The 16,082-nt window shown below is 44.7% G+C and overlaps 1 protein-coding gene across 1 annotated transcript in view; it reads left to right on the forward strand.

The window, feature by feature from the left end:
- Nucleotides 1-10,770: 10,770 nt before the first annotated feature.
- The window catches only part of dock10 (dedicator of cytokinesis 10), an 84,924-nt gene continuing 79,612 nt past the window's right edge, over nt 10,771-16,082 (forward strand). Inside the window, exon 1 of the mRNA XM_030337365.1 lies at nt 10,771-11,081. Within this exon, the coding sequence (XP_030193225.1) occupies nt 10,971-11,081 (111 nt within the window). The 5' untranslated portion in view covers nt 10,771-10,970. The remainder of the gene's footprint in view (nt 11,082-16,082) is intronic.

Below are 16,082 nucleotides of genomic sequence, written 5' to 3' on the forward strand. Positions count from 1 at the left end.
GTGGGCAAAAAATGAGGGCAATGGACTGAGGACTAAGAAAAAGTGAAGTTTTAAAGTCTCCAAAACATTCACAAAAAATAGAGCAACGTTTCAAATGAAAAGGAAATGACTGCATCCGTCAACAAACAAACTAACATAGCATAACATAACATAGCATAACATAGCATAGCATAACATAGCATAGCATAGCATAGCATAACATAGCATAACATAGCATAACATAGCATAACATAGCATAACATAGCATAACATAGCATAACATAGCATAACATAGCATAACATAGCATAACATAGCATAACATAGCATAACATAGCATAACATAGCATAACCATAAGTCTCTCGTACTGGCCTCACGTCAAGCCAGCACCACCTTCAGCCCCAAACACCAAATGAGGCAGCCCTTAAATAGGGAAATGGCAATTGGACCAATCACGGCCGTATGGGCCAGACCATTAGTTGGGGAACATTATTTACCCAAAGCTACCAATCCAACATAACTGAACAGAAAGTACATTGTGTGAATACTAAATAAACATGACACTAAATAAACAATCACCAAATACATATATACCCACACCCTGTGCACAACCTAAAGATATTTACAAAACAGCTGTTTCTATCAACACCCCCCTGGGCTATTCCCTGATACTCCTAAACTCCCTTAGCATACTGCCCCCTACCGCGACGGAAGAACAATCTTACACCAGCCCAATATAATATATACACACACAATATAATAATAATAATAATAATAATAATAATAATAATAATAATAATAATAATAATAATAATAATAATAATAATAATAATAATAATAATTTCTCTAATGTGAGACAGTGAGAAGGGGGAGGATTTCACCTTCTCACAAATGGTAACAATTCCGTTAAATCCTCGTCCTCGTTTTGATAGTCTCACTCATGGCCGATCAGTAGTGATGGGCAAATGAAGCTTTTATGAAGCATCGAACCAGTTGAGCCAATGTTTCGAAAATGGGTTCATTACTCGAAGTTTCAGTGACAGTGACCTCTGCTGGCGAAGTTCGAGGCTGCAGTGGATTCAACGTATCCCTGCTTTGAAAACGATTTGACGCACAAACACACAAACCCAAATACTTAATAGCATGATCTTTTCACGAATAAAGATTGATCTAAATACAGATGTCTAAATTGTTCTTAAAGGGATATGCCTAGCCTTCTGTCCAGATAGGCTAACTGATGTAGGCTAGGATATAATTGAAACAGCATATAAAAACTTTCCCCCCAGGAATGGGATTCGAAACCGGGTCCACCGCTCCACAGTCAGTGTGTTATCCCCTAGACTACTCTAATCGATACCTTACGTTGATCTATTACATAGATACCTTACTATGCACAACTCCCGTAAACGATTGTAGCATCGATTGTGTTTTTTTTTTTCATTAAATAATTAGGCGGTTGGGTGTGCTTGAGTAACTCTAGGGGGTGATTATGTGGGATGGGGTTAGACACTCAAAGATTTGTATTGAGGTAGGCTGCCTTATGGATTGAGTCGGTTTCTTTTTTTTTGCTCAAAGCTTCTCCACCGAGCCGCGGACCAGTCAAGTGATTCATTCAGGCAACGAACCAGTTGCTGCTTCGGATGTCACATGTCACGTGTTTTTTTTTGCTCTGAAGCAAGCTTCGAAGCAGTGCTTCTTGGGAGTTGGTTTGAAGCACGTATCGAAGCTTCAGTGTCACACTGCCATCACTACCGATCAGTGTGTTCTTTCTGATTAGCTCTTAATTGAGATCACCTGTCACGCACCCCTTTATTAAAGGTGAACACAATGGGTTTGGTCTACTTTTCGCATCGGCCTGTGTCAATCGAGGTTGAGTTTAGTGAGGGTTGAAAGTTTTCGATCTAGATTGAAGATCACTATTGTCACTTTATACAAACTGAAAGTATGCGTTGTTTGTTTGTTTTTGTGGGCATTTGACTGAACAGCCCAGACAAATATTGCTACCAGCATGGCACTTCGAAACAGACCACCGCAGTGAGTAAAAGTTATTTTCCTTTATTAAATGTTGACGTTTTTGGGCTGTCTCCTCAGACACAAGCCATCAGTATCCCTACACTTTGCACCTTGACATGCATGTCACCGCTGTTTGTTAACCTAGCTTTGCTGATTTGTATCTTGTGATGTGTGTGTTTTTCTTAACAGGTGTTAGATGACTGACAAGATCTATGGGGGGGCCCCCTTTGGGCCCCCCCATACCAACTTAGTCTTCAAAGGAATCTAGTGCCATGGGACTCCAGTGTCTTCAAAACATCCTCGGAATACATGTGTATGAATGGTCCACCGAAGGGTTGATCTGGAAGCCACCACGGTCCACGCAGTAATCTGCTGCATGGGCCGTAGTGGCTTCCAGAGCCGTCTTTCGGTCTTGGTCAGGATTTGTTACAGTTGCCCTTCAATGTAGCAGGCTACGGGTTTCTGAAGAAGCCTGCCTTACGTATCATTGGAGTACAAATATTGTGCAAAATGCTCATGTAATTGCACTAGCACTGGTAACCTGTAGATTAGCTTAGTTTAACGTCATTCGGTGCTGTCTGTCAAATGTGTGGCTTACCCTAAGTCCACAAGGCCCTCTGGTAAATCACGTTGGAACACCCCTGGACAAGGTGATTAGTCACTGGGTGTGTGCTAAAGTTTTGTTCCATTTTTCACTAGTTGGTTAAGGTTTGGTAGAATTGTTTGGATGCTAGCGACGTGATGGCGTATGTACAAGAGCCTACCGTGGCCAGGCCACAGTTGCGACGGCCACGGCCAGATGGCCTAGTGTGAGTGCAACCTTGATTGCATTTGTATACTGTTTACCATTGGAGGTTTATGCAATTTGGCTTAATTCATCCGCTGTAAAGCTGCATTTGACTATTCCAGGGTCGTTTTGTACAGGCTTTCAATTGACCATGTTGACTAGTTTGTGGGAAGTTTTTTATTTATTTTTTTTACCCTTGCTTACAATCCAACGGTTGCGACCACTTATGCAACTGGGCTGTGAACCTTGCAATTCTAGTTGCATATTTGTACACGCAAGCTTGTCCATTTCTATCGCCATCACTAACACTAGCTTCAGCATTTCCTTGTAGGCCATTAGCTGACTTGTGTATTGGAGCGATGATTTGGGTATTTTAAGATGCTTGAAAACCTAAAATAAAGCAAAATGCGTGTCTGGTGTGCAAGAGCCAATTTGTTGGCTTGCAGTAGTCGAGGAGTTGCCGTAGGTCGTAAGCCATCTGGAGGTTGTGGCAATGGAGGCTTGTGGTAGATCTGCTATCCAAGAAAGGTTAATTCTTCTGAAGCATGATTAATAGTTTAGTAAATTGAATCTATTCATATAGAACTATAAAATCCAAGACTGCAGCCAGTAACTTGGATCGCAATATGTGGAAAGTATCGGTCTTCATTTGTAACAACAGAATAATTAACATGACTAACTGGGTTTCTTCCATTTTCTAACTAGGGGGACTTGACTGGTGAGTCTACTGGATTAATCAATAGCGGTACTTTGCCCAACAGATTTGATGGCATGACTACAGGGTGACAAAGACAATTATTCCCTGCCTATCAAAAGAGACTTCTAAAACATATCTGCTAGAACGGTTCCTATACTTATTGTATAATTTGGTCATGCTGCAAATTTACTTTTTGTAGTTGCTCCATATTTAGTTCTTTGACAGCCTCACCTGCTAGAAAAGTCTATTCAAATCGGCTAAATATAATGAACTAAATTAATAGCCATGAAATGTTGTCACTCGTACTAATGGCAAATACCCCCTTTCAGTTGGTGGTTCAACACTGATGTCTCTCTAGGCTTGAGGGAGAGCTCACAAGTAAATTACACAAATGTCCTGGAGCAATTGGGAATACACTTTTATTTATGCCGCTTTTCCACTGCATGGTACCAGCTCGACGCGACTCGACTCGGCTCGCATTTTTTGCGTTTCCACCGCGAAAACATGGTATCTGGTACCTGAAGTGGCTGCTTTTTCTAGTATCGCCTCGCTCTAGGTTCCAAGCGGCTGAGCCGATGCTAAAAGGTGACGTCGGCAGACGGCCGGCCACTGATTGGCCAGAGAGTGTGACGAAGTCACGAGAGCGACATGGCAACCATGCTGGTAACAGCCATAGCAGCGCCGCAGCCAACATATTCCACTTCTTCAACTTCTTCAACTTGCCAGCTAATAATAGTAATGTTATCGATGTCCTCCATTGTTGTTATGTGGGTTCTCTCCATGTGTGGGTTGCGTAGGTGTTGTTTGCGTCGCGTACAAAAATACGTCACGGCCCTTTCGCGCAGCCGACCCCGCCCACGTCCAGGAGGTACTATTTGCGGTGGAAAACGACCCGTGCCTCTGCCGTGTCGAGTCGAGCTACATGTGCGGTGGAAAAGCGGCATTAGTCTACCTGACCAGGGACATCTTTGAACTATAGGTCACCTAACCCAAACTTTTCAATCTTGTTAGGTTGTCCTTTTCTCTTGTTTTAACCCGAAAGGGCTGAAAATATCAACATTTCAGCTATTCTGTTTGGATAATGTGCAAAACTTGTGGCTTCACTTATAAAAAAAATTAACGAATGTATTTTTCTTCATCCGGTTAAACTATTTAAAGTCAATGAAACTCAATTTTTTTAATTTGATAAAACACAACTATGGGTTAAAGGTATTTGCTTTGGGCATCTTTTGATATTTTTAGAATCTAGCTCCATTGCCGTTAGAAATGGTGTCTCCCAGTACTGCAAAGTGCTTCCACAAGTTTAAAAAATGGGCAGAAAAGGAACTACCAACTAAATCTATTTAACATGGGTAGAAAGTTTCCATGGAAGCTCTTGGCTGCTGGTTCCCAACACGGCTCCACTGTTAGCCTGTGACCTTGCGTTTAACTTTTTTGGACTTTTGGTGACTTTCACAAAAGAGAAATGAACTGGTTAAGGCGAGACACGGCAGGCAAAATCATCGATTTTTCAGTCACTGGTCAATTTTGATATTTTGGGCTATTTTGCACCATTAACATGTAATGTTTCGCACAAAAGAAAAAAATGTCAAAATGAAACATTTAGGTGTTTGTTTTATCATAGTTTGTCAACTTCCGCCTCTGAATTTGACAGAAGATTCACCAAGTTTGCTTTATTACGCACCGTTTCAAATTACAGCAGGTCTCTTTCATGTGTTCCGTGGTATCATTGGAAAGCACTCGATCTGCTGCACAACATAAAACTGATATCTGATTGGCTGGACTCGATTTCCGACCGGACGATTGGTTCGAATGTATCACGTGGTATGCTCTCAAGCTTGGTTGGCTTTTGCCATAAGAATCTTTAAAGGCCGTTTTCTCAAAATGAGTGTTTTTCAATTTTTAGGTGCACATTTCTCAGCCTATGTAGAACCTAGGTACACCACACTTCCCAGTTTCACACATAGCATTGTTATGAAGACATCTACACATGGATTTATTTATAAATTGTTCCTGGCCAGATTTATGGGTCATTTTACCTGGAAATCATGGCGAAAATAGGGTTTTTAAGGCCATGGATAGTATATTTTGATTTCCCAGGTCATAAAAGCAGATATCCTAAAATCCATGTGAGGATTTTTTGTCATTTGATATATAAACAAAATAAAAAAAGAATTTTGGTCCTGACTTTATCACAGTTTAAGATTCATGCACCGGAAATATATGCAAAAACTTGCATATTTAATGAGATTCGGCCTAATCAGCATAATTAAATATGCAAAATTAAAAAACTTGTAATACATTTTTTTCTTATGATGTATGTAATCAACTGGTAAAGTTTCATGGTGATCCCTTGTATTTATAAATTTTACCCTATTCACCTGCCATGTCTGGCCTTAATACAATAAACAAGACATTTGAAACTTCAGCTACATTTTTATCTATTTGTACTGCCTTTGATTTCAACCCGTGACATGTTTGTCAGGTGATAACTATGTACCTGTGACCGCATATCATGGTACCATTTTGAACTGTTTGTGGATATTGCATTAAATCCATATGCTTGAAACTTTTCAATAATGCATATCAACGAAACAATGGAATGAAATAAATAGTTCAAGCAATTTGTGGGACTTGACTGCTTTTACATTATTACTAATTTTGGGGGTTATTTCAGTCTCTCCAACCTGCAGGTCGTGCGAAGAATCATAATGTGAATGGGAATATTCTATAAATGTCTTGATATCATCTTTCGTCTCAACACTTCTGCTGCAGCATCTTAAAGTCTCACTCCGAGAACCTTAAAATATGAATCAATCCATTAGAAGTATGAAAATATCTTCCCGGTGGCGTAACGGGGCAAACAAGGTGTGCTTTGACATCTACGTTTTGAGGCGATTGCAACAGTGCCACACATGATTTTCACACGATTTCGGAGGCCTTTATCAATAATGACCAGCTATAGATTTGCTTCCCGATGGAGATTTCTGACAAATTACATGTTATTTAGCATCTACACGTTAAGCTGAGTCCAATGAGATCAAGCTCGCCCTCTTGCTACACCGAGATCATGTCCTAGACCATAGGTGTACCATGTAAAATACATGTTACCATTTGCTAGAGTGTCATGCTTGGTGTCTTTGGACTCAGCTCAACTAGTACATGTTGAGCTGGGGATCGAACAATTTCAAAGGTCTAGACCCTTATATTGTATTTTAATTTTATTTGTTTATCATTTTTATTGATACAAATGAATAGATAGTTTTTGTTAGATTATTCTGTTCCTAAAAACACACTAACAAATCAAGTTTGACAAATTATTGTTACATTAGTTGAGATTACTATCTTTCCCTTATATTATATATTATATATTATATATATATATATATATATATATATATATATATATATATAGTTATAGTTATTTCCTCTTTTCATAAAAGCAGGAGTGTGAATGTCGCTCCATGCTGTCTAAGAAGGGACTTGTGTCATTTTGTCATAGCCAACAGTGGACCCCGGTCATTAGAAAAAGTTATGTTATGCAAATCAACAGATAAAATGCATTCCTTTAACCGTAGACTAAGCACACAAGTTTGTAGTTGTAAAAAAATAAAAACCTTATTAAGTTTAGATATTTGTGTTCATGACAACATTGTTGGGGCAACTTTAATTGCAAAATAACACTATGTATATACATATATATATCATATTTTATTTAGATTGTTATTACCTCTTAAGAACTATCCATTTTGCTTATTTATTTTTTTACTCATCCATGATGGAGTGTGAACGTCACTCTATGCTATCTAAGAGAGAACTTCTGTCATTATGTATCAGCCAACAGTGGACCCCTGTCATTCAATACAGTACAAGTGTGGACCATTTTCTGTGATGCAAATCAACAATTCAAATGCATTTCTTTAAAAATAGATTGGGGACTGGAGTACATTGTAAAATGGTAAATTAAGGCTAATTTGGGGATTGAACCATTTCAAAGGTCTAGACCCTTATATTGTATTTGTTTATCATTTTTATTGATACAAATGAATAAATAGGTTTTTTGTTTGACAATTCTATTCCTAAAAACACACTAACAAATCAAGTTTGACAAATTATTATTACATTAGTTGAGATTGAAAACACCTCCTCCTCCAAATAGCTCGGCTGCCTATAATGGAGGAGATTGAGCAATATGTTGCAAGCTGCTTGGCTTTACATTTGGACAACCTCATAATTCTCAAGCCTCTGACCACCAGCCGGTGGACATGACCTAGGCTGCCGAAAATAAAAACGATAAGCTGGCATTTATAGCCTAAATGTATGATAGCTTGCACTAATGGTTGGTATTTAACTTGTTTAGTAAGGAAAGCTTCCTCTAAACATGAGTCAAAAGTGCAACCAACTTCCCATTAACAAGTTTGTAGAACATCTCAGCAACTGACTACTTTAACGGTGGCAGTTACGACGGGTGCGGTTGTTTAGGTTTTTACAAAAACAACATTGGCGCACACACTCACTCACTCACTCACTCACTCACTCACTCACTCACTCACTCACTCACTCACTCACTCACTCACATACTCACACACACAAACACAAAGTCACTCACACGAACAGACACAAATACATACACAAATATGCACACACACACACACACACACACACACACACACACACACACACACACACACACACACACACACACACACACACACACACACACACACACCTGTCTATGGACTGGGTGACCTTGAAGGCTGTGTGTTAAAGGGGAGGCCACGAGGGACAGCCAACTAATGAGACCGTGAGTGAGGGGGAGGGAGCAGGGGGGAGGAGGGGGAGGAGGGGGAGGGAGCTGGGGCATATGGAGGGGGGAGGAGGGGGAGGGAGCTGGGGCATAGGGAGGGGGGAGGAGGGGGAGGGAGCAGGGGCATATGGAGGGGGGAGGAGGGGGAGGGGTGCAAAGTGGGAAGGTGTAGGTCCAGATGTTGGGCTAAATCCAAGGAGAGAGGGGCGATCATCTCTCTCTCTCTCTCTCCCTCTCTCTCTCTCTCTCTCTCTCTCGCTCCCGCTCCCGCTCCCTCTCTCTCTCCCTCTCTCTCTCTCTCTCTCTCTCTCTCTCTCCCTCTCCCTCTCTCTCTCCCACTCTCCCTCTCTCTCTCCATCTCTCCCTCTCTCTCTCCCGCTCCCTCTCTCTCTCTCCCTCCCTCCCTCTCTCTCTCCCTCTCCTTCCCTCCCTCTCCCTCTCTTCCTCTCTCCATCTCTCCCTCTCTCTCTCCCTCTCTCTCTCTCTCTCTCTCTCTCTCTCTCCCTCTCTCTCTCTCTCTCTCCCTCTCCCTCCCTCTCCCTCTCTCTCCCTCTCTCCCTCCCTCTCCCTCTCTCTCTCTCTCTCTCTCTCTCTCTCTCTCTCTCTCTCTCTCTCTCTCTCTCTCCCTCTCTCCCTCCCTCTCCCTCACTCCATCTCTCCCTCTCTCGTGGGTGCTGCAGTGGGGCGCCCTCTGCTGGTCACCAGCGACCCCAGATCCCAACAACCCGGCCTCGACTTACACAGGAGCTTGTTGATATTTTCTCAATCATTCACTCAGCCCCGATTACATGCTCACTCACACACACACACACACGCACGCACGCACGCACGCACGCACGCACGCACGCACGCACGCACGCACGCACGCACGCACGCACACACACACACACACACACACACACACACACACACACACACACACACACACACACACACACACACACACACACACACACATCCATATATATATATATATAGTTATATATATATATAAATATATATATACAACTCTATGTTCATCTTGGCTAAACAAGCCAAAGTCTATTTTTGTTATCTAACGTGTAACGGAACGCTGTGTAGAAATGTAGTGGAGTAGAAAGTATATTATAAGGGTAAGGGTTTGGGTTAGGTTTAGGGTTAGGGTATATTATAAGATATTTGCTCTCAGATCTAGTGGAGTAAAAGTCAAAAGTACCCACAACTAAATCTACCTAATAAAGAACTGAAGCAGGAAAATGTACTGAAGTACAGTGACGAAGTCCTTGTACTTTCTTCCGTTCCATCCCTGGTAAATGTATTTAATGTATATAAATGTATATACACATGCTATCGGTCAATACTCACATGAGGTCTCAGCTTGGGATTTGTTACGTAAACTCATAACTACTAATGTGAAAGTCCAATGTCCCGAATGGAATAGGAAGCTATTAGGTTTTACAATTATTGGCTTCAATTATATTTGAGTTTTTTATGAAATAAACGGATCATTATTGAAGGGTTCTTCAGTTTGCTTGTGATAATTTCTGCATTTCACAAGCAATTCTATCGCTCTGGCGCCCTCTGTTGGACAGTAGACGAATGGACGTAACATGATTGCAGTACCACCATACGGACAGCAGAAGGCAACAGAGCTCCGTGTGATGCTCGACGGAATAAGACAGAGAGGCAGACAGACGTATTGAGATAATGGTTGATGCATCTATTGAATGGTTGATGGATTTATTTTATAATTATATCTTTTTCATTCCATATTTACCATATTGAAGATCTCTATAGGAAGAATGTCTAGTTGTATTCATTAGTAAATAGCCAGCCACATAGTGTCGCTGTTGGCCCATGTTCGTCCCTCCTCTCCTCGACGTCTCGCCATCCTGGCTTGTTCGTGAGCAGAATGCTGATTGATATGGTTGACATTTTAAATGTCCACCGTAAGATTAACAACGTAACGTGGTCCTATTATGTCAGTTTCATACATGTACCTGAATAAACGTTGAATAACAGAACAACGCCATTATTCAGTGATTCCTACATCAGGGATGATTGCGTTAAGGACAGCCAGCCATTAGTCAATAGGGCACTAGTTGTAGGTGTGTATATATATATATATATATATATATATATATATATATATATATATATATATATATATATATATATATATATTTCATGCATTTGTTCTACCATTGCAACATGCCTCTAAATAGTCGAGACGAATTCTCTCAGAATGCAAACCGCGTCTTACTAACCCTAACCCTTACTATCGAGATTGCGTTTGTTATTGGACTGATCTTTTACACTGGGTTGATCAGTGACAACACAAGCGCTACAGCGCACACACCCTCACGCACACACACACACACACACGCACACACACACGCACACGCACACGCACACACGCACACGCACACACGCACACGCACACACGCACACGCACACAAATAGGCGCGTACATGTGAACGTGTAGCATGCATGGGCGCGCACCCGGGCAGTACAGTTTCTCGCTGAATAGGCACGCGCTGCGTGTGTAGAGAGATTGAGAGAGTGTGTGTGAGTGAGTGTCCGGGGCTGAAGCGGCAGGGAGCCCAGCAGACAGCAGCAACAGCGGACTACGTAGCGCGTTGCTTTGAGGAGACAAGGCGGAGACATTTTCTTTCGTGCGACGGGACTGCTCGCCGCTTAGATGAAGAAATGGCCTCAGAATCCACCCGCAGATTCACCAAAAACCTGCTGAAGCCCGGCAGTGCTGCAGAGCTCCGACAGACGGCGTGCAGCGCCGTCAGGCTCTCCACCTCCACCACGGTAAGTAACGTGCATCGACTCAATGTGACGTGCCGGGGGGTCGAAGACCTGCCGCCACCTGTGGGCTACATCGGGGGGGGGGGGGGGGGGGGCGTTGGTGGTCCTCTGGGTCGGATATCTAGATGTTCATCATCCTTACTATCATCACAACCTTCACGTAGAGCACGGTGGCAATCTGGGGGACCTGGGCTCTGGGGAACCCGGGTTTAGGGGAACCCGGGGTCTGTTTGGTCTCTGACGGGTCGTGTGTGGAGCAGCAGGATGCTATCTCCAGCCGGGCTGTGAGGATATCACCAACGGTCATAAATACCACTGGTCCACCTTGGTGGGTTGGTCCTCCGTGTTATTGTGGAGGGGGACGAGGTATACTGGACCTACGTGGTGATCATGGCACATTGCCTCGGGGATTAGGGGTCGGTAGTTCGCTGCCCGGCTCGCGGGAAGTGCCTAGTTTGGGTTCTGTATGACGTAGGCGTCGTAGGGAAACATCAGGCCAGTGGTGCATCAGGAGTGATGGACGGAGGGACGGACACACGGAGGGAAATACGTCGAGAAAATGGAGGATTTATTAGAAATGGGTTGACGGATGATGGTGTAAATGTTCACGTATAAAGGGTACTGCCGGATCGCGAGGGATCTCCGGTGGGTGTGTCGCGGCAGGATAAGATGCTTGCAGACGCAAAACATGAGATGAGGAGGAGGGGTAATCTAGGGAAAAAACATGTACACCGATTTGCACAAGCACACCCATGAGCATACACACACACAGGCCCACAAAAAGACCACAGGTACGTTTGAGTTGGGACTTATGCGTGTTAATTATGTAGATAAACTGTGTGTGTGTGAGGTCTTCTCCACAGTCCACTGGTTCATGTTAACGTGTGACTGAGCCAGAGCTCATATCATCAGACACGCTTACCTGCTACTGGGAGCACTGGGAGCCTGTACAGAGCAGGGTGGATGTGGTCCCAGTGGTCGATCAGGGTGGCTGTGTACCGGTGATGTAGATCAGGGTGGATGTGGTCCCAGTGACGTAGTTCAGGGTGGATGTAGTCCCAGTGACGTAGATCAGGGTGGGTGTGGTCCCAGTGGTAGATCAGGGCGGATGTGTTCCGGTGATGTAGATCAGGGTGGATGTGGTCCCAGGGAGGTGATGTAGATCAGGGTGGATGTGGTCCCAGTGACGTAGTTCAGGGTGGATGTGTCCCAGTGACGTAGATCAGGGTGGATGTGTACCGGTGATGTAGATCAGGGTGGATGTGGTCCCAGTGGTAGATCAGGGTGGATGTGTACCGGTGATGTAGAGCAGGGTGGATGTGGTCCCAGTGGTAGATCAGGGTGGATGTGTACCGGTGACGTAGATCAGGGTGGATGTGGTCCCAGTGACGTAGTTCAGGGTGGATGTAGTCCCAGTGACGTAGATCAGGGTGGGTGTGGTCCCAGTGACGTAGATCAGGGTGGATGTGGTCCCAGTGACGTAGTTCAGGGTGGATGTAGTCCCAGTGACGTAGATCAGGGTGGGTGTGGTCCCAGTGACGTAGATCAGGGTGGATGTGTCCCAGTGACGTAGATCAGGGTGGATGTGGTCCCAGTGACGTAGATCAGGGTGGATGTGTCCCAGTGACGTAGATCAGGGTGGATGTGGTCCCAGGGAGGTGACGTAGATCAGGGTGGATGTGTCCCAGTGATGTAGGTCAGGGTGGATGTGTCCCAGTGACGTAGATCAGGGTGGATGTGTCCCAGTGACGTAGGTCAGGGTGGATGTGGTCCCAGTGACGTAGATCAGGGTGGATGTGTCCCAGTGACGTAGATCAGGGTGGATGTGGTCCCAGTGACGTAGGTCAGGGTGGATGTGGTCCCAGTGACGTAGATCAGGGTGGATGTGTCCCAGTGACGTAGATCAGGGTGGATGTGGTCCCAGGGAGGTGACGTAGATCAGGGTGGATGTGTCCCAGTGACGTAGGTCAGGGTGGATGTGTCCCAGTGACGTAGATCAGGGTGGATGTGTCCCAGTGACGTAGGTCAGGGTGGATGTGGTCCCAGTGACGTAGGTCAGGGAGGTATCGGAGGGTGGAGTACAGCGGAAGTGGACGACTCCAGTGCGTACAGTAAAGGACTGAGGGACCAACTTTCTGATTGGGTTTTAGTTAGCTAATGAACAAAGCTCTAACAAATGGACCCAAAGCTTGGGTATTGATCTCCAATCTGCGGTTGACAGGCGAGTGACGGTTGACCTATATCTCTAGGATCCTGAACGCTGCACTGCAGCAGCCTTTGCATTGTGGGTAAGCGTTTCACTCAGGGCCTCACAGCTGGACGTATGCTGGCCCCAGATGTTTGTAGCGGCCGAGAAACCACAAAATACGAATAACGCTTTATAAGTGAAGGAGGGAACAAAGTAGGAATCATTGTATTGAAAATGTCACAAACATCCGAAACCACGGTGCAGAACAACGCAGGGGTGTGAAGAATAATCGATTCTTCGATGCACCGCGATTCTCTCTAGAACGATTCCGTCTCGATGCAGATAAATTAATAATCAGAATATATATATTTTTTAAAGTATATCTAGATTATATATTTATTTATATATTTTCTTTTTTGTTCGCCTGCTGCAACATTCTGTTCGCCAGAGAGGGATAATTTTAGTAATGAAAAAATTGTTTAATATATCTTCAGTGTATATTGGCCAATCTGATTTGTCTTGACACGATTGCGATTCAGCCTACGCATAGCGTGCACGCAAACTCACAGCCAGACACAAGAACTCCTTCTAATTCAAGAGCAGCTTTTTCTTTAATGACATAGAAAAGAAAGATTAGAAAGAAAAGAAAAATGAAACCTATTTTTTACATACTTCCATATTGTGTTGTCATCCAAGCTGTATGGATTATTGCATTGTTCATAGGAAGTCATATTTGTGACAAAACGCTTTTCTCTAATAAAATATTAGATAAATTAATTCATCTGTTGATGTCTTTAATGATCATCACAAAAGTAGGAAGTGATTAGCAAACTCTGAGTAGCAAACTCAGGTGTATATATAAGTTTCACGGATGGAAATGTACATTAAAAAAATTATTTCATCGAGATGCATCGATAATTGTTTTAGAATTGATTCGTTGACCTCCTAATCGGAATCGAATCGTAAGGTGCCAAGAGTTTCCCTTCCCTAAACCACGCACATGGCTACATTACATGGTGTCCAATATCAGACTTCGACCCAAATGACACGTTGACAAGATTCAAAGCCTAACGATTGGAGTAACGACACAAAGTATAAAATGAGGCGTTTTTTGTAATTGACGTTACATTTAGCAACCGCTTTTACTCAAAGCAACTTACGATGAGTCCATTTGTCAGAAGTAAACGAAACAATATGGCTGTCGGTACAGTAAGGACGTTCATAGAACCAAGTGCCAAGCACCAACCATCACTAGGTTAACCCATTCCCCATACAGAGCAGAAGCAGCACCAACCATCACTAGGTTAACCCACTCCCCGTACAGAGCAGAAGCAGCACCAACCATCACTAGGTTAACCCACTCCCCGTACAGAGCAGAAGCAGCACCAACCATCACTAGGTTAACCCACTCCCCGTACAGAGCAGAAGCAGCACTACCCATCACTAGGTTAACCCACTCCCCGTACAGAGCAGAAGCAGCACCAACCATCACTAGGTTAACCCACTCCCCGTACAGAGCAGAAGCAGCACTACCCATCACTAGGTTAACCCACTCCCCGTACAGAGCAGAAGCAGCACTACCCATCACTAGGTTAACCCACTCCCCGTGCAGAGCAGAAGCAGCACTACCCATCACTAGGTTAACCCATTCCCCGTACAGAGCAGAAGCAGCACCAACCATCACTAGGTTAACCCACTCCCCGTACAGAGCAGAAGCAGCACCAACCATCACTAGGTTAACCCACTCCCCGTACAGAGCAGAAGCAGCACTACCCATCACTAGGTTAACCCACTCCCCGTGCAGAGCAGAAGCAGCACTACCCATCACTAGGTTAACCCATTCCCCGTACAGAGCAGAAGCAGCACCAACCATCACTAGGTTAACCCACTCCCCGTACAGAGCAGAAGCAGCACTACCCATCACTAGGTTAACCCATTCCCCGTGCAGAGCAGAAGCAGCACTACCCATCACTAGGTTAACCCATTCCCCGTGCAGAGCAGAAGCAGCGAGGGTACAATGCTACACCATGCTAGGTGCTGCCGCTGTGGGCCTGCCCCGACCTCGTTGTGTGGTCTGGTGTCGCTCCGCAGCCTGGGTCCGCTCTGGATGTGAGGGCATTGTGGAGCTCAGGGCTGCCCACCAGTCACCGGACCCGGCCCCCCAACAAAGAGAACAGAGAGGCTGCTCTGTGCTGCGCTGCACTGGACAGACGCAAGGCTCTCCTCCCCCAGCGTAGAGGGGGGGGGGGGGGGGGGGGGGGGGGGGGGGTGTGTGTGTGTGTGTGTGTGTGTGTGTGTGTGTGTGTGTGTGTGTGTGTGTGTGTGTGTGTGTGTGTGTGTGTGTGTGTACGTCGCTACGCCCATAGGTGTACCCACAGCCCGTCGCTCCGAGGCTCCTCCCCCTCCGGGCGCCGGCTTATCCATACGGTGCATAACAGGGTTTGTTGCCATAGCAACCTGACGGTGTACGTCTCAGGGTTCCACAAGGACTGTCTGCACAGATAGAGGCCGAGGGCTCGCCTACGGCCAGAGCGCCGTTGTGGGGAGGCTGGTGACCACGCCGTACTGTCTGCCCCAGGATGGGAGGGCAGGTGGCGGCTGTTCTATACTCTGTCATTCTGTTTGAAGATATGCAAAGATAGATTAATAGGACAGTCGGCATCAACTAGTTTCGGAAGTCAATCTGAAGCACCAATCTGTTGTTCAGTTTAAAACCGTGTGTTGACCTCCCAGGGGCTGTGTTTGAGTCGTGGCCTGATGACACTAAAGGCCTGGAATAGCCAGTGGACACACACACACACACACACACACACACA

Source organism: Gadus morhua, chromosome 16 (assembly GCF_902167405.1).
Source record: "Gadus morhua chromosome 16, gadMor3.0, whole genome shotgun sequence".
In the NCBI taxonomy this organism is placed as follows: domain Eukaryota; kingdom Metazoa; phylum Chordata; class Actinopteri; order Gadiformes; family Gadidae; genus Gadus; species Gadus morhua.